Source organism: Dreissena polymorpha, chromosome 15 (assembly GCF_020536995.1).
Source record: "Dreissena polymorpha isolate Duluth1 chromosome 15, UMN_Dpol_1.0, whole genome shotgun sequence".
NCBI lineage: Eukaryota > Metazoa > Mollusca > Bivalvia > Myida > Dreissenidae > Dreissena > Dreissena polymorpha.
Genome location: NC_068369.1, coordinates 14,170,610 through 14,193,360, shown reverse-complemented (window position 1 = coordinate 14,193,360; position 22,751 = coordinate 14,170,610). Strand labels below are relative to the sequence as shown.

Genomic DNA, 22,751 nt, shown 5'->3' with positions numbered 1-22,751 from the left:
CACCCGTCATCGGTTACTCACCGGTCACCGGTAATCTGTTACTGTTGACCGGTCCGGTCACCGGTCAGTACTACCGGTCGCCAGCCAATACTACCGAACGGACACCGGTCAACATGCACCGATCATTAACCGGTCAACAGTTGCTAGTCACCGGTCAACGATCAGAAACAGACGTTCTACTTCATTGGATTATTCCACTTCTTCGTCGTCGAATGCACATTCGTCGTCGACTAGTTCCTATTATAGATGTAGACGTCGGACATGCTCTTATTCATCGAGCAGTCCTCATTCCCAGCATCGTTATGATCATTATCGATCATCTTGATACTAGTAATTACGGAAACGATACTCGAGGAGACGTTATTTCCGTCATAGCTGTTCTAGCTCTCGGCGTCGTAGCCGTTCTAGATATCGGCATCACAAGAATAAAGGTCGTAGACAAGCTTCACTGAAGCATTGTCGTTCCAACTTTTATGACCGGTTCCCAGTGTGATGTCAACACATGTTGCATTGAATGATCTGATTTCACAGCCCTTCAATTCTGGTGTTCATCTCATCACAACGGCTGTTTTGTCTGCACCGAGGGTATCTCAACTATTCCTAGTCGGAAACTCCCGGCTACTACTCCGTCTTTGCGTGACACATGGGTTCAAGATTTCTTTGGACAATATGTACCTTTCACTTCTGATAATTCACCGTCTATTTCCGGTTTAAATTATCAGTGTGTCGACTTTGCGGATAGTCGTTCTTCGTTACAGGAGAATCATCATTTGGTGCATGATAATCCTCCTATCATTCCTACCACTGCCTACGGTCGAGATTTGGCAACATCAGTCATCGGGTATAGGGCAAGATGGAGATCGTACTATGCTAACTTCGTGAGAAATTCGATCAACATCATACCAAATGGTGACAACCGTCAGCCGGTCTATGCCCAATGGCATTGGTCAAGGAATACGACCAGTGCCGGAACATTTGGCAGCTGCCATACGGTCATTGCCTGGTGACAACACTGGTCAAATTATGACGTGGTCCGGTCCGGTCACCGGTCCGTGGTACCGGTCACCGGGGACCGGTCTGGTCGCCGGTCCATTGTACCGATCACCGATCACAGGTCACCGGGGACCGGTCCGATCACCGGTGACCGGTCCATTACACCGGTCACCGATCACCGGTGACCAGTCCGGTCACCGGTCATCGGTCTTCTATCAACAGTGACTGGTCCAGTCACCGGTCAATACCACCGTTCACCAGGGACCGGTCCGATCACTGGTCACCGGTCAATACTACCAGTGACCGGTCAACAGTCAGTTCTTTCGGTCAACGGTAACAGTTCACCGGTCATCGATCGAGAAAGAGACATCGATCATCTTCATCAGACTATTCCTCCTCCTCTTCTTCTTCAAAGGCATCTGAGTCGTCAATTAGTACTGACAATAGAGGTAGACGTCGTACACGATCTCCTTTATTGAGTAGCTCTCATTCACGGCGTCGATATGATCGGTACCGATCATCTCGAGACTCTAGGAGACGTTATTCTTGGAGACGTCATTCTCATTGAAGCCGATCTGTTTCTCGGCATCGTCTGGATAAAACTCGTCGTAATGCTTCACGTAAACAGTGTCGCTCTGACTACGCTTATTCTACTCAGTACTATCCTTTCTCGGATTGTAATGTTGCTGTACCCTATGTACCAGATCCAGTTTACAGTTTAACATTATCAAATGTTGCTACCTGTTCCGGTACCTCCTACTGCGACATCGTCTAATCCGGACACTTTATGGCTTCAAGATTCCTATGGACAATTCGTTCCAGTCAATGCTGATAATTTACCGTCTTCTTACGGTTTTAATTATCAGGTGGTTGATTTGGTGGATGATCATTCATCATTACCAGATACTCGCAATCTTGTGCATGATACTAGGCCTAGTATTTCTAATTCTGTTTCCGCTGATTCTTTGCACACTGCTGGTGTTGTAGACAATTAGGCCGATTCAGAGGCAGATTCCAATGATGACACGGATCAAATATTGTCATCAATTAATCGGATCTATGAAATTATATTTCAAAATCTTGGTGACGTATATTGCCCAATACCTGCGGAGATGTCTATTAATTCGACGATCTCTATCACGGAAAAATTAGTCCGTACATTTGATTCCAACAGGCTTTCTTAGGATGCTTCTTGTATTGATACACGCCTTCCTTTTGGTTCTACTGTTTTATCAGCATTTGAATCGTTGGAATCGGCTAATAAGACCATTCCAAAACGAGGAGAACTGTGGAAAGTACCTAAGGATTTATCTAATCCTAAGCATAATGAACGGACTAGAAACTACAAACCTCTCAGTTTGTTGGAATTGGTCTCTGGACAATCTGTTATCGCAGATTTCAATTCTTCCGGAGTTAATATCAAGACTCTTGTGTGATGGTGTCAACAGACAACACATCAGTTGTGACTTACATTCAGGCACAGGGGGAACACATTCTCATTCCCTGTATCTGGAAACCAAGGAATTACTTGTTCTTTGCAAGACGCTCAACATTTTTCTTCTAGCCTAATATATTCCAGGTCGTTTCAACGCCCTGGCGGATGGTTGTCTCGCAAACACCAATTACTTCCATCGGAGTTGACACTACATCAGGAAGTGACCAATCAGATTTTTCTCATGTTTGGTTATCCTATGGTCGACCTTTTTGCAACCAGACACAATCACAGACTCCCTCTGTATGTGAGTCCGATTTACGATCCAGCAGCGTGCTCAGTAGACGCGTTTTTGTTCGATTGGGGCCAATTGGACGCTTACGCTTATCTTCCATTCTGAATTTCCAAATATTTGCGAAAATCAGGGTGAGTTTGTGTAGCATAATCCTGATCGCCCCTTGGTGGCCCAGAAGATCGTGGTTAAACGATATTCTCAGTTTCCTGTACGATTATCCCAGGACACTTCCTCACAGATCAGATCGTCTGTCTCAAGAGGCAGACTTCATGCGGATCCAGCAATGTTCCACTTACACGTCTGGCCGTTATCAGGCAACCTCTGCAGAAGAAACGCTTTTCTGTCAGGGCCTCAACCCTCGTTGCTTCTGCAAGGAGAAAGTTCACTAGAGCAGTCTATGATGCTCGATGTAAACTCTTCTCTAATTGGTGTATTCGAGGGAAAATTGATCCTCTCAATCCTTTTGCTAGACGCATAGCGGATTTTCTCATCTATCTTTTTGATGATAAGATATTTTCTCTTAGCTCCATCAAAAGATAAAGATCTATGATTTCGCATAAATTGGCATTTACTAAATCATCACAAGTCTATGCTGATCCAGCGATTTTGGAACTGATTCGATCTATGGAACTTAAACGTCCTGTTTCTCGTACACTTGCGCCTAAATGGGATTTGGCTTGTGTTCGTGATTCTCTAGATCTAGCTTCTTTACAGTTTCTATCTTGGAAGACAGTTTTTCTTCTTACTATGGCTTCAGCCAAAGGAGAAGTGATATTCATGCTCTGTCATCTTCGTTATGATTCCTCAGATGGATCTGTAACTTTGTTATGTCAGCCAGGATTCCTTGCTAAATATCAACTCCCCTCTATGGCTTCTAACCTTTCAATGTTCCAAGTCTTTCTAATACTTGTGGACATGAAGATTATGATAGACTTCTTTGCCCAGTCAGGGCGTTTAAACTCTATCTTAAAAGAGAAAAGTGTATTCGAGGTTCTCGTAAGATACTTTTCATTCCGTTAAAGGGGGATGTGTCTGCGGCTTCGATTTCTCGTTGGGTAGCCTCGACTATTAAGAAGGCGTATTCATCTCTCTCATCTAGGGATTTATCCCTTTTTAAGATCAGTCCGCATGAATTAAGAGCTCTTTAGGCTTCGTGGACGTATATTAATAATGTTCCACTTTTTGAAGTGCTTCAAGCTGCTTTCTGGAGGAATCCGACCACCTTTTCCTCATTCTATCTTTATTCTCTTGAGTGTCAACAGGACAATTTATATATGTTGGGTCATCTTGTGGTTGCTCAAATGGTAGTTTCTTCCGTGGCGTAAATGTACTGGTCCTTTTCAGAAACTAAGTACGATTCTGTACTAACGAAGATTGTATGAGGACACATTTCTACTATCTCTGGCTGAAAAACCTGAGTATGGGTTTTTGTTGTGATGGGAAAATATAACGAGAACCTCCCGCCACAGCTACAAATCAGCTAGGGATAGCAGGTATGTATTTATGACATTAAAACAAATTTTCTTAAAATAAAATTCATTTTAATTATTAGGTTTGGTTTATTCAAGATACATTAGACATTACAGTCCATGAAAACACATGTATGTTGAATATTTTATACAAACAAAATGCATGCAAGTGGTCATCAATAAATACAAGTTCATGACATGATTGATAATATACAACTATATTATGTTCTATACATGCATTGTTAAAAGATACATGTATTTCAACAGAATGTTAACATAAAAAGCGCTATTGACAGCGAGAATCAACTTTTCTGACATGCAAATTACTCAAAATAATACTTATAGACATTTCTTTGGATAAATGCTTTATGAATATAAGATGCTAAATTTCTGTTAATTATTTGGTTATCAGATTGCATTAACTCTATAAATTTATGAATATTTGGTCTTTTCCAGTAATATTGCTTTATGTATTTTGTCTAATATCCTTGTATAAGGAACATTCAAACAAAAAATGAAATTCATCCTCCAAGACATTGCAATGTTTACATTTTTTTCCTCGACTGGTATAGATTCTGGTTTGTGCCATCTGCCTGGCTCTATATTTAATCTATGAGAGGATACTCTTAGTCGGCACAATTTCAAACCTAAACTTATCAAAAGTAACATCATTTGAATAAGGCTGGAATTCAAATTTACAAAAAAGATTATAACTTACTGCTCTCCATGAATTACTCAGTTCAGACATCCAATTTTGTATAAAAGCATCATTTAATCCGGATTTAACAAAAGATAAAAAGCACTTTTCATCACCTACTTCTTGGTTTATCCATGCATAATGTAATCCCAAGGACTGCAACAAGTTACAAACAGCTTTTGTCCATGTGTGCATATTTGGTTTACTTATCAAAATGTTACACATATGTAAATATATACACTTAACATATTTATGGTTTTCTAACTGGGTACCTTTAAGCCAATACCTTATTACATTAACTGCACGTCTCACGATTAAGGATGTTCTACAAAGTTCTCCATACACACAATTATTTTGAGTTTGAATTTTCACACCTAATAATTTTTTACAGAAACTTAAATGTATTCTCTCAAGTGTCATGGATTCATTTAAGCCCCATATTCCTGAGCCATAATTTAAAATGGGTAAAACAAGTTGATCAAATAGCTGTAATTTGGTCTGAATATTGATTGAAGGAAAATTAAGTAAATATGCATTTAATTTTAAAACCGCTTTTGAAGCTTGTCCAGCAAAAGTTTCAAAAGTACTTGGAAATGATACTCCTGTGGTAAATACAATTCCTAAATATGTAAAGGATTTTACAATTTCTATAACCTCGCCTTTATATGCAAAATTCATATTCCTCCTTAATTGCCCCCCTTTTTTAAAAATCATAACTTCAGTTTTATTTGAATATACACAAAGTTTCCAATTATCACAGTATTCTTCCAACAAGCACAAACCTTTATTAAGTTCTTCCTCCGATTCAGCCATAATAACAATATCATTTGCATATAGTAACAGAAATAATTTCAACATTCCAATATCAATCCCATTTAAACCATTTAACATAAAATGTTCCTCAATATCATTCAAATAAATAGAAAAAAGGAACGGTGATAAAGATTCAGCCTGTCTCACTCCTTATAAAAAAAGAAGTCTTCATTACTTATTCTATTACCTAATTTGATTCTTGATTTCACATTTACATACATAGATTTAATAATATTTATCATTTTTCCTTGAACTCCTAGTTTCAAAGGTTTATACCAGATAATATCTCGAACCAAATAATCGAACGCTTTAGTAAAATCCACAAATACAGCATACACTCTCTTTTTTTCATTAAGTAAATAATTAATAACACCATGTAATACAAAAATATTATCGATAGTACCCATGTTTTGTCTAAAACCTGCCTGTGATTCTATATATACATGATATTTTTCTGCCCAATTATTCAGTCTATTATTAATGACTTTAGTAAATAATTTCCCAAATGTACTTAATAATGTAACTCCCTGTAGTTGTTAACATCATTCTTACTTCCATTTTTAGCTCATCTATTTTTTGAAACAAAATATGAGCTATTGTCATCACCTTGGCGTCGGCGTCGGCGTCTGCGTCGGCGTCTGCGTCCGGTTAAGTTTTGCGTTTAGGTCCACTTTTCTCAGAAAGTATCAATGCTATTGCATTCAAACTTGGTACACTTACTTACTATCATGAGGGGACTGGGCAGGCAAAGTTAGATAACTCTGGCGTGCATTTTGACTGAATTATGTGCCCTTTTTATACTTAGAAAATTGAAAATTTTGGTTAAGTTTTGCGTTTAGGTCCACTTTTTACAGAAAGTATCAATGCTATTGCATTAAAACTTGGTACACTTACTTACTATCATGTGAGGACTAGGCAGGAAAAGTTAGATAACTCTGGCGTGCATTTTGAAAGAATAATGTGCCCTTTTTATACTTAGAAAATTGAAAATTTTGGTTAAGTTTTGTGTTGAGGTCCATTTTATTCCTTAAGTATCAAAGCTATTGCTTTCATACTTGAAACACTTACTAACTATCATAAGGGGACTGTGCAGGCAAAGTAATGTAACTCTGACTGGCATTTTGACAGAATTATGTGCCCTTTTTATACTTAGAAAATTGAAAATTTGGTTATGTTTTGTGTTTAGGTCCACTTTATTCCTACAGTATCAAAGCTATTGCTTTCATACTTGCAACACTTATTAACTATCGTAAGGGGACTGTGCAGGCAAAGTTATGTAACTCTGACTGGCATTTGGACGGAATTATGGGCCCTTTATTCTTAGAAAATTGAAAGTTTGGTTAAGTTTTGTGTTTTGGTCCACTTTACCCCTAAAGTATCATAGATATTGCTTTCATACTTGGAACACTCGCAAACTATCATAAGGGTACAGTAAAAGGACAAGTTGCATAACTCTGGATGTCATTTTTACGGAATAATGGCCCTTTTTTGACTTAGTAACTTTGAATATATGGTTAAATTGTGTGTTTCGATCCACTTTACTTCTTAAGTATCAAGGCTATTGCTTTCAAACTTCAAATACTTTCATGCTATCATGAGGTTACTGTACCTGGCAAGTTGAATTTTACCTTGACCTTTGAATGACCTTGACTCTCAAGGTCAAATTATTAAATTTTGCTAAAATTGCCATAACTTCTTTATTTATGATTAAATTTGATTGATACTTTGACAAAACTACTCTTACCTGACATACCACAATAGATTCCACCCAAACCATCGCCCGTGCCCCCCCCCCCCTCCCCCCCCATATCCCCCCTCTATTTTTTTTTTTTTAAGTTCATCTCAAAAATGACCACCACACCCTCACACTATACCCCCCCCCCCACCCCACCCCCTCCCCAATTTTTTTTTAAACGGTTAAAAAACAAAACTATTTATTTTTATTATTTTATGTTTGAAATACCGTCCAACCATCGCACCCAAGAATCCCCCCACCCCCCCCCCCTCTCCCCACCCCCACCCGAATCCCCCCCTATTTTTTTTATTAAGATCATCTCACAAATTACAACCACACCCTCACACTATACCCCCCACCTCACCTCCCCCCCCCCCAATTTTTTTTTTAAACGGTTAAAAAACACAAATATTTATTTTTATTATTTTATGTTTGAAATACCGTCCAACCATCGCACCCAAGAATCCCCACCCCCATCCCCCCCACCCCCCCCCCACCCCCCGCCCCCCCCCCGATTTTTTTTCCTTTTTTTCGCATTTTTGGAAGATAATGTAATAAATGTCCACACCCCCACACAATGCACCCCTCTTCACTCCACCCCTCCCTCCTTTGTGATTGAAAATGAGAGTCCCTTCACCTTTGAAAAGAAAATAGATGAGCGGTCTGCACCCGCAAGGCGGTGCTCTTGTTATATAATGGTACAATAAAACCCTCACACCACATTTCAGGGAAATGTTCATTTTCAAACAGCTTATTAAATAAAGTACACACAACTTTTAAAAAGCTACAACTATGAAGTCCAAATTAAAAAAATTAATTGATTAGATAATCAGGACCACGTGATTGTTCATTGTGTATTTGTTTACAGGCATTCATAACTTCCTGGCCAGAAAATGGTACATTTAATTCATCAAACATTATATTAAGTTCACCATTCAAATATCTGTCTTCAAAAATAAAATATCTTCATCGGGTTGGTAAAATAAAGAATTTGGATCCTTTATTGATTTAAAATAGTTAGAAAAAATATTTACTTTTTATGTTGTGTTTATTATCTCTAACACTAGTATTTCTTAACATTTTCCAATTTAATTTTGCATTACTTAGTCTTGCATTTTCTAGTTTCAGTGCCTGATTTTTGTAATAAATACTTTTCTTTTTCTTATTGTACTTTTATAAATACATCTTGATTTTACCGATTTTTTTTCTATTTTCATTTGTAGGACAGTTTCTGTATGCATTCAGGGTTTTATAATAACTCCGTTTTAAAAATTTACATTCATCATTAATATATGCTGCATCCTTATTGTTTCCAAAACATGTTTTGTCAGTAAAATGCCTTTTAAATAATGGTGAGCTTATATTTTCAATAACTTAACAAAACGAGCTTAAACATTCATCTAAATCACCATTATTTTGAGACTGTGCAATATTGAAACAAAGTGTATCAAATGTATTTCTTATACAGTCACTATTAAATGCATTAATATAATCATTTTTCTTTTCATCCTCCCATTTATACAAATATGGTAATTGTTTATCATCATTTTCAAATGCATTATTTAAAGTTTTATCAGCAGCAATAATATCAAGCAAAACTTTACTTTTAATGCTAAAAGTTACAGCAAAATGATCTGATAAAATATTTGGTTCTAAATTTTCAATTTTTTCAATATATGGGAACATATTACTTTTACACAAAACAAAATCAATAGTACTACAACCTTGTGTACATACAAATGTGTGTTTTCCAATATTGTTATTTGACCCAAGTCTGCCATTCACTATTCTTAACCCTGTCAGTTTACAAAAATCCAGCAGTAACATACCATATTCATTTATAGTTTTATCTAAATTACATCTTGGCAAATAAACATCTTGATTATAATCATCTGGTAACAAATTTTCTAGGCAAACATGAACATTACCATTTAAAACTAAATCTGGTTTCTCACCAACTCTAGCATTAAAATCACCACATATCAAGAATTCACATGATTCATTATACACATTATTAAAGTGCAGTAGGTCATCTGAAATTAAATAAACAACACTTTGATCAACAAGGTACTGTCTTCCACTACATTGTGGTGAATTATAAACTAAACATAAAAATACATCATGATCTAATTCAAACAATTTACCATCTATCTTTATCAATTGTATACAATCACTGGTACTCTTAATGAATTGGACATAATCTTTAAGCTTGTTATTAATATACATGATAATTCCTCATCTGCTTCTTTTTGAAGTTTTTAGTGTAACTTTTCTATGTAAAATGTATGCAGTGAAATTTTCGACATTATAATTAAAATAATCATTGGACCATGTTTCCGTTAATAATAAGATATCATATTTATTAAATAATGTTTTCATTTCTAAACTGTCAAGCTTGTTATACTGTTTACCTATTAGTCCTTGTACATTTAGTAAACATATTTTCACTTCATTGACCCCGCTGTCCTATTTATTTCCTGCTTTTTGATTGGTCAGTCCCGTAACGCTTTCTGCCTCTCCGTCTCGTTTCATATTCCCAATACTGTCTCTCGTTACGATTTCGTGGGATTCCACAGAAAGTTTCTTTAGCCCCGTGCTATGAGCATTGTTTACACGCTGTGTATCCAAACCTTGTTCGTTGTTCGTAGTGATGGGTTTTCCCGATGTTTTTGAAGATTGTACACGTTTAACGCCCTCGTTCATCGAACCTCTTCTTGATTGTGTGTTAGTGTTCGATTTCGGTGGATTTCTATAAGGAGTAGTTGGTGCAGAATCGGGTAAGCAGATTTTTTCACTTTGTAGTGTCTCGTCCATGTTGTTATTGTCGCACGAACTTGACCTCCGTTCCGGGCTGTTTACATTTTTGTGGGCGTGGCTATTTTGTATTGATGACCCAGTATCGTTTTCGTCGGTAAACACAGAATTTTCTACACTGTCTATGATCGTTTCGTTAGAATAAATTCTCGATTTCGTTTTCTGCCCACCATTTTCTTTCTTATGCGTATTTACCCCACCAGTTCTGCCTCATACCAATCTGGGAACATGTCTGACACTTGCCGTCGATATACAATCTGGGCAGATAACGTATTTGTACATTCCTTCTGTTTGCTCTGGCGTTAACTGCTTCTTCAGATTTGTACAGCGTTGATCTTGCACTTGAGATTTCTTTTGGGTATTGCCGGTCAATCCCAAACCTGCTGTTCTTAAGGAGATACACTTTTCTCATGATGGTTTCTGTGTCACAATAGTCTCTAAGTCTTGCGATTATTGGCATTTTCTAATCAATACCTCCTCTGTATGCGTGTGGTGATAATTTGCCCAATCTATGCTCTCTTTCTGTACAAATCTCGTCAGTGTCAATATCTAGCTCGTTTTGCAAGAAACTAAGAATAAGATGTTTGTTTCCATATTTATTTGACAACCTCTCAGTGATACTGTAAAAATACTAGATTGTTCCTCATACTTCGAGCTTCAATATATATAGATATGTAGCACAGAGCTTGTTCTTGTCGCTCACACATTCGTTCCATATCAATAATTCTGTTTTCAAGTTCTGTACAATATTGATGTACATTTTGAACATCTTTCCTACATGCACGCTGCTCATCCTCTACATCATTTATCTTTTGAAAGTGTTTATTAATCTGGTCAAAGATACAATTGAGTTTTTCATCTGTCGACAAGTTAGCAAAACTGTCACTACTACTGCTACTTGCTTTTTTTCTTTTCTTTGTCACGGCTTGCCATTTCCCGCCATTTTCTCCTTTGTCCGAAATCACGAAACGATTTTTTAGAGATATGTCCTCACAAACGTCAAAATCACCTTCATCAACACTGTCACCACTATTTTCCTCGTCATGACTCTCCATTTTACAATAAATTACACGAAAAAAAATCCAAGAATTTAAGTAAATTTAGCAATTTTATTCCCCGCTATTGATTTCACGACTTGACCACTTGACCACTCATGCGTGATAATTAATCATTAAATACTGACCTGCCATCGGTAAGTCCCACCTCCCAACCCCGCTTATCGTTATATTATTAACCAGGTTTTCCGAAGGAAAAAACTGGTTATTAGATTGGCGAATGCGGGCGGGCTTGCTGGCGGGCTGGCTGGCTGGCGGGCTGGCGGGCTGGCGGGCTGGCGGAATAAGCTTGTCCGGGCCATAACTATGTCGTTCATTGTCAGATTTTAAAATCATTTGGCACATTTGTTCACCATCATTGGACGGTGTGTCGCTCGAAATAGTTACGTCGATATCTCCAAGGTCAAGGTCACACTTTGAGTTCAAAGGTCAAAAATGGCCATAAATGAGCTTGTCCGAGCCATAACTATGTCGTTCATCGTCAGATTTTAAAATCATTTGGCACATTTGTTCACCATCATTGGACGGTGTGTCGCGCGAAATAATTACGTCGATATCTCCAAGGTCAAGGTCACACTTTAAGTTCAAAGGTCAAAAATGGCCATAAATGAGCTTGTCCTGGCCATAACTATGTCATTCATTGTGAGATTTTAAAATCATTTGGCACATTTGTTCACCATCATGGGACGGTGTGTCCCACGAAAGAATCACGTCAATATCTCCAATGTCAAGGTCGCCACGACTAAAAATAGATTTAAAAAAAAAAAAACTTACAAAGGGGGTTAATTTTTTTTGGTCATTTCAAAAGTTCAGTTTGAGTTTTCTCCCTTTATCAGATTTTTTTTTCACAATGAAAACCTGGTTTTGTGACAATTTTGTCCCTTGTTTTCATAATTGTATGAAAAGTAAGATGAGTTACGGTTATTGATTTCCGGTTAGGTTACATTGTACTATGTTTAACCTGAATTTGTTTTCAGTGGGAGAGGTGGCCGAATTTCGGCACTTTAAGATTTCTGGAGAAGTTAACCCACCTAGAAAGGTGTAGCTAGGGATAGCAGGTAAGTATTTAATAATTAAAATGAATTTTATTTTAAGAAAATTTGTTTTAATGAATGCTGTAAAATTATTTATATTTCATTTTAATTTTTTATCTAATATTTTGGATATTTGTTTTAATTTTCTGATGTGTTTGTGTTGATTTCGTGAATCTATCAACCCACAAAACAAAAACTTATGTCCCGCTTATAATAATGATATTCTTATTATATCTGAAAATTTAATGTTTCAAAAGGATCTTTCCCATTGTGTGCTTGCGCAAAGTTGTTTTTACTTTGTTAAATCTGGTGTTTACATGTTCATAATATCATTTGTAACATTCACCTTACAAATGCAAGTTTTGAATTGACAGAGCCTTCGTCTTTCACTTCAGATTGTGGTCTCCCAGCCACAGTGGGCAATGCCACAGTACGTACAGATGGAGGAACCACCTTCAGTCAGCAGGCAGTGTACATCTGTAATGAGGGTTATGGGATATTCGGGATTAGCACCCTAAGCTGCCTAGCCAATGGTCAATGGTCACACTCTCCACCCATGTGTAGAATCACTGGTGGGTGCTTTGTGTACTGCGCTTGAGTATGATACATTGGCATACTGACTTTGACAACCAACAGAGTGGCGTAGGGCATCTGTTTCCTTTGGAGACACACAAAGCACAGTCGCTAAGTACCCTGCGTTAATGCCTCATTATGGGACACCTGGCCTTAATGCGTGTACGTAAAGTGTCAATCCCAGATTAGCCTGAATAGTCTGCACAGGCTAATATGGGACAACACTATGCAGTTTTATGCCCCCGAATCAATTGATCGGGGGTATACTGTTTTTGACCTGTCTGTCTGTCTGTCTGTCATTCTATGTGTCTGTCATTGTATTTGTGTTTCTGTCCCAAAACTTTAACCTTGGTCATAACTTTTGCAATATTGACGATAGCAACTTGATATTTGGCATGAATGTATATCTCATGGAGCTGCACATTTTAATTGGTGAAAGGTCAAGGTCATCCTTTAAGGTCAAATACATGGCTTCAAAGTGTCGCAGTAGGGGGCATTGTTTTTCACAAACACAGCTCTTGTTAGAAATAACCTTATTCTATGGCTCAGTGGTTAAGTACCATGCACTTGTTTTCAGACTGTAAAGGCCTCAGTAACCCCCCCAATGGCAAGGTTGTTGCAGCCGACACTACATTTGGTCAGGTGGCCACATACACTTGTGATGTCGGGTACCAGCTATCCACTGCAAATGGAGCCAGACGGTGTCAGGCAGATGGCACCTGGTCCGGACAGCAACCAACATGCAGGATCACAGGTTGGCGGCAGGGATGAAAAAAAAATAGAGCTCATTCTGGGACAACTGGGCTTAATTCTGTGCGTTAAATGTCATCCCTGATTAGCCTGTGCACTCTGCACTGGCTAATTATGGAAGACACTTTCCGCTTGAATGGAATTTTTCATTTAAATGGATTTTCTTCTAGACAAAAAAATTGTTAAGACAGAAAGTGTTGTCCCTGAAAAGCCTGTGCATTATTGTCCCCTACCGGTGAAACCGGAGGGGACTTATGGTTTGTGCTCTGTCTGTCCCTCAGACTGTCAGTCTGTCTGTCCCACTTTTCTGGATCATGTGATAACTTTTAAAGTTCTTCATATTTTTTCATGAAACTTGAAACATGGATAGATGGCAATATGGAGATTATACATGTCATTGCATTTAGTTCCTATATAAAAAAATACTGACAATGGTGGATTTCACCGGTAGGGGACAATATTGCTTGGCAATCTCTTGTTCATAATATTCCCAGAACATGGCTCATAGTATCTTATGCTATGGAGAATTCCTGATTGGTGCTGGTATGGAGAAAGTTTATCTGGTGAGGCTTAGGAAATTAAAACTGGATGTGCTTTTAAAAGATCTAGTTTTGGTATGTTGCAGATACCGATAAAAAAAATCCTTCCTGGTACCTTTTATGTATTCTATTGAGCCTAGAGTAGTGATATTCGTTGTTAAAATGATAACAATTAAAAGTTTAGGTTAAAGATATTTATATTTAAAGGTAGTTTATATGACTTAATGATGCCACCCTTTTTTTCTCAATACAGAAATATGACTAAGGAATTTAACAAATATATATATATTAACTATCTTATAGTGATATCATAAGTTTGTTTTTTTTCTTGAAAGATATTCCTTTACAGCCAACTTTAAGCTGATACCAACATGTTTGTGTCTATGTGTGGTATGAATAAATCATAACCAATAAGTGGGATTCGCTGAAATTGTGCATATTTGTACATAAATAAGTTTTATTCTCTGCAAGAGAAAGTTATTTGTATTAAAAGATCTTATAAACTCTCCCAAATGACTTGTTTGTACTTTACTGGACAAAATAATCTTTGTATGATTGAAACCTATGAAATTTTTATTTTGAAATCACTCATTAATTTTGTTTAATATCAACTTTTCTGAAATGTAATTGTGTCTTGCCTTCATCACTTAGTTGAGTTGCCATTTGAGCATCTTAACAAATTAGGAAATGTGTGTGTTAGACCCTAACCCAAAAAAATTATATTTCGCATATAAGGGGTTTACAAGTTTCGCATATAAGTCGCTTATAAACCGCATGTTGGGAATTTACATGCAACTGAGATGTAAGCGACGTATAAGCCGTATATAAAAATTGGATACATATAAGCGGGGTATTAGCGAGTTATATGCGATTTATATTCGGTTTATAAGCGGACTGTAAAGTTATCAAGCCGTTTGCATATAAGCAGCTTATATGCGCCATATAAGCGATTTATATGTGAGCTATAAAGACATTGAGCAGTTTGCATATAAGCCGCTTATACGAACGGACCCACGGACGGACGACGGAAACCATACCACTTTTGGCCTTTTGCCAGTAGAGCTTAAATACGGCATATGCCGGAAAACTTTTACCCGTCACAGCAACAGAACATTTCGCTACTTTATCAGTTTAAGGGTTTATCACACCTGCAAGTGGGTGGGGAACCTGTTAAAAATTGTTTTGTCATAACCTCCATTTATTCAATTTATCATGCTTTGAATATGTTACATAACTAAATAGATAAGCCTTCAACGAGTGTATTGCAACCAATAAAATTTTAAAATATATTTAGAAAAGAAGTAATAACTTACAATAGCATGTGTCACTTAACGGGCGATCAAATATTACTTTCATCACTTAATATTTCTTACATGTTATACGTCATGCGCTCAAATAGACCTTCTTGAAAACAAACAAACTCGAAATCAAGACAACATTTTATTAGTCAGACGGACATCATTTAATTATATATCATTATTTTATCTAATAAAATAGATAAATCTTACCAATTATTATTGGCGTCGCTCTGGAGAGCAGCGACTAGTATGTAATGCTTTTTTTTTTCGCTTATGGGAGGAGAAGTTATTTTACGGATCAATGTATATATTTTTGTTTTAAGAATATAATGCATAGTGGTGATTTTTTAAGTAAATTAGTGTAAATAAGTACTGCATTTGTGCCTATTAAATTTATTACAACATTTATTGCCAATAATGCAAAGCTAATTGTTTTAATTAATAACTGATCCACAACTGATCACAGGGGAAAGATCACAGGGACTGGGCAAATACGCGAAACTTTCTGGTTTTGTATAAAAACAAAACATATTCAAAATATATTTATTTTGTATTTTTTTCTAATTTGCTTATTTAGTGGAGAATCGATGTAGTACGATATTTGACGACCTATCGCGCAAGCAAGTATTGGAAGGCGTAGTGGTACGAAAATGTGCAATGTATTAGTTTATTAATAGACATATAATAACAATCGCTATACACAACTTCAACAAATAGCAGTACATAAATGATGCCAGCCGAAATAGCTCAGTTGGGAGAGCGTTAGACTGAAGTTGTTTTCGCAACTAATCTAAAGGCCCCCGGTTCAATCCCGGGTTCCGGCACAAACGGAACAGTTCGGCGGCTGACAATTTTTTTCAGTCAGGTTAATAAATATAATAAATTTTATGTAGACAGTTTTAAATCCATTTTACTACAATTGGACATTTTTATTATAATTAATGGATGCTGCGTGGTGACAACGTTAATTAAAATTTCTTACTTCACTTAAATATCTTATAAAAAATACAAGTGTTTTTATATTAAAAAATAAATGCAAACAACACATATATTATCCATGTATTTTTATGGTTGTCTATCATAGGCCTTTAGTTCTATCCCTACCACATATAGAGCGCTAAGTGCGACACGTTTTATTGATTGTAACAATGAGTTGCAATAAAGGAAGCAGCCGCTTATCAAGGAGGAGCTGTGTTCAAGCAACCCGTTTCCCTAGAGTTAAGCACTCCTCGGAGTTTTTTTAAAAACCACATTTAGAGCGCGAAGCGAGACACATATTACTATCCAGGTGGTATGGGCCTTTAAGCATTATCCCACCATTATGTCCATAGTTATCTTCCTTAGAATTTGAGAAATTTTGAAATCGTTGTTCGAAGTCCAAAATTTTCATCCGATTGTTCCCTTGCACAGGTTTTTTTTATCAATGAGGACCCAACCCAAACTCTCTAAATGAGCAATATCGGACCATAAGTCCAGAATTATGTCTCTTTGAATTTAAAAATAAAAGTGAAAAACTGCTTGGTTAGGTGATTATGTCAACATTTTTCATCAGATTCTTTCCAAACTTACAGTGTCTTCATATCAATGAGCATTTATACCTCATTAAAAATGAGAAACATCGGGACAATAAGTCCAGAATTTTGTTTCTATTAAATTTGACAAAATAAACAATTTCCACTTATTTAAAAGATTTCACAACTTTCGTCTGGATCTTTCCAAACTTGTTAGTGTTTTTATATAAGTATTACTGGAACCCTATTGAAAATGATGAATATCGGAGCAATAAATCTATTATGATCTTTTACTGAATTTCAAAGTATCGTGAAATGCAGCTTCTTTATGCAATTTACAGTTTTCATTCAATTTTTTTTCAAACTTTTACAGTGTTTTCATATCAATGAGTACTCAACCCCTATTAAGAATAAGTTCAAAATCATCTCCCCTTGAAGTTGAGAAAATTATGAAATTACGCTTACAAGATGAAGCAGATTTTTTAAAACCTACACAGTTCTGTTCCATTAATGAAAACTGCACACAGATGCCAGTAAAAAAAGGAAACCAATGTTAATAAAATGAACTATGAAATATTTGGGGGTTACAACACAAAATCATAGATAATGGTTATTTGGGGGTTATAACACAACATCATAAATAATGGTTATTTGGGGGTTATAACACAAAATTATAGATAATGGTTATACCAGTATCTTTTTCTATTTTGTTTAAAATATTTGGCCAATATATAATTTTTACAGTAGAAAAAAATTTGTTCCATGTAACTTCATTGAGTGCCTTTTACACTGAAATTCCCGACGCCCTTTGATGCTTTGCATCAATACTTATCTTGTATTGAGTTTATGACATTGTTTTCAAGAAAACACTGACCATTACCCCACCCACTTTTGACAAACTATGACCTAATTTAATACCATTTTTATTAAAATGAATGTGTTATTTTGTTAAATTACAATAAAACACACACATACACTGTATCTGATTAGAAAGATGTATATATTTACCTCTTTATTTGGCATCATTGTTACAAATCATTAAAAAGACACACACCAGTGTTTGTCTGAAAATTTTAAACTTGTAATTGTATTGTGTTGCTCTGATTGGTCAATCTGGTTCATGTGACAAAAATGTCAACTGATTAGTCAGTTTGTTGCTTGGATATAAGCGGTGTATAAGCCGCATATAAGCGAAAGAAAAAAGTGGATAGTTTTGGCTATGTTCTAAGGGAGTTATATGCAGTTTATAAACCGCATATAAGCCGCTTATATGCGGAACATTTCTAGACTTACATCTCGCTTATAACTGCCTTAGACTTATATCTCACTTATACAAGATATTTGAATGCTAATATGCGACTTATAAGTGGTTTATAAACCGCATATAACTCCCTTATACTTCGCACATAAGCCGCATATAAGTGGGAGTAAGTCATTTTGGTAAGGGTAATTTAATCCTTTCCCCCATAAAAAGCAATGTGAAAATGGCATTTGCAACCAGCATGAAACCAGTTCAGGTTGTATGCTATTTGCTGCTCATCAATAACTAAGGGTTGGAAATGAAGCTTTTAAAACTTGAATTTAGTAATAAAGTTATTTAATTAAATGTTACTTTCTAAAGGACTACAAATGCGTCAAAAAACATATCTATGTGGGAAAAAGTAAAATGCAATTAGAATAAAGTTTCTCTTGTATATTTGATTGGAATGGAGTACATGCCCTGGGAGAACTATCCTACATTAAGTTTCAATTTTTTAGGAATTCATTCTGACACTGCAGAACACTTCAGTAATGGGTGGCAAATTACATTCATGTTAAAATGTAGATTTACCCTTCATTAAGTTTTGAGAATACATTTGCATTGAAATGAAATTTATGTTAAGGGTTACTTTTTGACGAATAAATTTTTTCTTGGTTGCTTGGTTTCTAAAGAAGTCTAAACACAAGAGATAACCAACTTACATTAAGGGTTAATGACATGCCAACAAAAACTAATGAGAAGGTCCATACCACTATTTAATTATTGCCAATACAAAACATTATATGGAGAAAGGATCACTGTAAAACTAGACATCACATTGCAACATTTTTAAAAGGCGTTAACTTGGATTAGTTACAGGTTGTTTTTTTCAAATGCTATTTCATAGAAAAATGCATCTATGCCCGCGTCAAGATAAAGGTCACTGTTTCTAAAAATAAAAAATAAACTGTTTCTTAAAGCTAACTTTATGAGCCTTGTTCTGTGCAAACTGGGCTTAATGCATAGTGTTAAGAGTTGCCCATTACTACTGTCTTTGCATGCTGCACATACTTATCAGGGATGTTACTTTCCGCTTAGACTGGAATTTTTGTTTATAGGAGACTTTCTTTAAACAAAAAGTCCGCAATAGTGACAAGTGTCATCTCTGATAAGCATGTGCAGTCTGCACATGTTAATCTGGGGCACCACTTGAGGCACAACTTTATGCACATGCATTAAGCCCTGTTTTTCCAGAACATGGCTCTTATTATTTTACTCAAAGGAAACCATTAAAACACAGAAGCTTTGTTTGCACAGATTGTGGAGCTCTGATGTCACCAACATCAGGAGTGGTGGAGTATGAGCAGTCCACATATGGCAGCCAGGCGGTCTACAAATGCAACAGAGGCTTTAACCCAGACAGTGGAGTGGTTAGGACATGTCAGGACACAGGGAAGTGGTCTGGCCTGCCGCCCGTCTGCATAGTGGTTGGTAGGTCAATGTAGAGCAGAGTGGTCCGTTGGTCAATTAAGCTGCAAGGTGGTTAGGATGTAGTACAGAGTGGTCTGTTGGTACATGTAGAACAGAGTGGTTAAGATGTAGAACAGAGTGGTCTGTTGGTACATGTAGAACAGAGTGGTTTAGATGTAGAACAGAGTGGTCTGTTGGTACATGTAGAACAGAGTGGTTTAGATGTAGAACAAAGTGGTATGTTGGTACATGTAGAACAGAGTGGTTTAGATGTAGAACAGAGTGGTATGTTGGTACATGTAGAACAGAGTGGTTTAGATGTAAAACAGAGTGGTATGTTGGTACATGTAGAACAGAGTTGTTAAGATGTAGAACAGAGTGGTATGTTGGTACATGTAGAACAGAGTGGTCTGTTGGTCCATGTAGAATAGAGTGGTTTAGATGTAGATCAGAGTGGTCTTTTGATACATGTAGAACAGAGTGGTTTAGATGAAGAACAGAGTGGTATGTTGGTACATGTAGAACAGAGTGGTTTAGCTGTAGAACAGAGTGGTCTGTTGGTACATGTAGAACAGAGTGGTTTAGATATAGAATAGGGTGGTCTGTTGGTACATGTAGAACAGAGTGGTTTGATGTAGAACAGAGTGGTCTGTTGGTACATGTAGAACAGAGTGGTTTAGATGTAGAACAGAGTAGTATGTTGGTACATGTAAAACAGAGTGGTTCTGATGTAGAACAGAGTGGTCTGTTGGTACATGTAGAACAGAGTGGTTTAGATGTAGAACAGAGTGGAATGTTGGTACATGTAGAACATAGAGGTTTAGATGTAGAACAGAGTAGTCTGTTGGTACATGTAGAACAGAGTGGTTTAGATGTAGAACAGAGTGGTCTGTTGGTACATGTAGAACAGAGTGGTTTAGATGTAGAACAGAGTAGTATGTTGGTACATGTAGAACAGAGTGGTTTAGATGTAGAACAGAGTGGTATGTTGGTAAATGTAGAAGAGAGTGGTTTAGATGTAGAACAGAGTGGTCTGTTGGTACATGTAGAACAGAATGGTGTAGAGGTAGAACAGAGTGGTCTGTTGGTACATGTAGAACAGAGTGGTTTAGATGTAGAACAGAGTGGTCTGTTAGTACATGTAGAACGGAGTGGTTTAGATGTAGAACAAAGTGGTATGTTGGTACATGTAGAACAGAGTGCTTTAGATGTAGAACAGAGTGGTATGTTGGTACATGTAGAACAGAGTGGTTTAGATGTAAAACAGAGTGGTATGTTGGTACATGTAGAACAGAGTTGTTAAGATGTAGAACAGAGTGGTATGTTGGTACATGTAGAACAGAGTGGTCTGTTGGTCCATGTAGAATAGAGTGGTTTAGATGTAGATTAGAGTGGTCTGTTGATACATGTAGAACAGAGTGGTTTAGATGAAGAACAGAGTGGTATGTTGGTACATGTAGAATAGAGTGGTTTAGATGTAGATTAGAGTGGTCTGTTGATACATGTAGAACAGAGTGGTTTAGATGAAGAACAGAGTGGTATGTTGGTACATGTAGAACAGAGTGGTTTAGATGTAGAACAGAGTGGTCTGTTGGTACATGTAGAACAGAGTGGTTTAGATGTAGAATAGATTGGTCTGTTGGTACATGTAGCACAGAGTGGTTTAGATGTAGAACAGAGTGGTCTGTTGGTACATGTAGAACAGAGTGGTTTAGATGTAGAACAGAGTAGTATGTTGGTACATGTAGAACAGAGTGGTTTAGATGTAGAACAGAGTGGTCTGTTGGTACATGTAGAACAGAGTGGTTTAGGTGTAGAACAGAGTGGTATGTTGGTACATGTAGAACAGAGAGGTTTAGATGTAGAACAGAGTAGTCTGTTGGTACATGTAGAACAGAGTGGTTTAGATGTAGAACAGAGTAGTATGTTGGTACATGTAGAACAGAGTGGTTTAGATGTAGAACATAGTGGTCTGTTGGTACATGTAGAACAGAGTGGTTTAGATGTAGAACAGAGTGGTATGTTGGTACATGTAGAACAGAGAGGTTTAGATGTAGAACAGAGTAGTCTGTTGGTACATGTAGAACAGAGTGGTTTAGATGTAGAACAGAGTGGTCTTTTTGTCCATGTATAACAGAGTGGTTTAGATGCAGAACAGAGTGGTTTAGATGTAGAACAGAGTGGTCTGTTGGTCCATGTAGCTGCAGAGTGGTCTGTTGGTACATGTAGTGACACCTTGGCCTGGAGAGAGGTCTAATGATTACTTGTGCTCATATATTGAGAGTGCCCACATTCATTTTAACTGTAATACAGCTATTTCCTAGAAATTTTCATTTGAATTTCTTTTCAACGAAAACATGTATTTTAAGCTTAAAAATGTTGGAGCTATTCTTCCCACTCAACCAAGCGTCAATGTCTGTGTAAGTCTCTGGTTAAGGTAAACATGCAACATTTTCTAATCAATTGAAATTTCACACATGTTCGGGGTCATTGAGTCACAGACCATGTTTCATAAGCCTGATGTGCTATTTAGCAATTTAATGATGTCTTTAAGTACTTAGAAGTTTGGTTAATATCTACACATCACTGTTTCTAATACAGATAACATATGAGCCGTGCTCTGTGAAAAGGGGGTTTAATGCATGCACTTAAAGTGTCATCTCCCAAAGCTAATCAGGGACAACACTTTCCACTTTTATGATATTTTCTGTTTAAACCAAGTATATAATTATCAAAAATCCAGTTTAGGCGGAAAGTGTCATCCCTGATAAGCCTGTGAGGACTGCACAGGCTAATCTGGAATGACACTTTACGCACATGCATTTAAGCCCTTTTTTACAGAGCATGGCCCATATATTAAATGGCAACTTCACTTATGTGTCTAGGTATTGATTGTGTGAGGTCACATGACCAAGTTTTATAACTCTGATCTGCAATTAAGCTGAATTATGCCCCCTTTTTTACTTAGAAAGTTAGTTTAATAATGGTAACAGTTCCACATATCCATTTCTCTGTTTCTACAACAGGTATTCA

The 22,751-nt window shown here is 36.8% G+C and overlaps 1 protein-coding gene across 1 annotated transcript in view; it reads left to right on the top strand.

Annotated features, from left to right (window-relative positions):
• Positions 1 to 22,751, top strand: part of LOC127860908 (uncharacterized) — a 345,694-nt gene that overhangs the window by 187,845 nt on the left and 135,098 nt on the right. Inside the window, exons 72-74 of the mRNA XM_052399220.1 lie at positions 12,733 to 12,909; positions 13,488 to 13,664; positions 19,566 to 19,739. Coding sequence (XP_052255180.1) covers positions 12,733 to 12,909; positions 13,488 to 13,664; positions 19,566 to 19,739 — 528 coding nt within the window. The remainder of the gene's footprint in view (positions 1 to 12,732; positions 12,910 to 13,487; positions 13,665 to 19,565; positions 19,740 to 22,751) is intronic.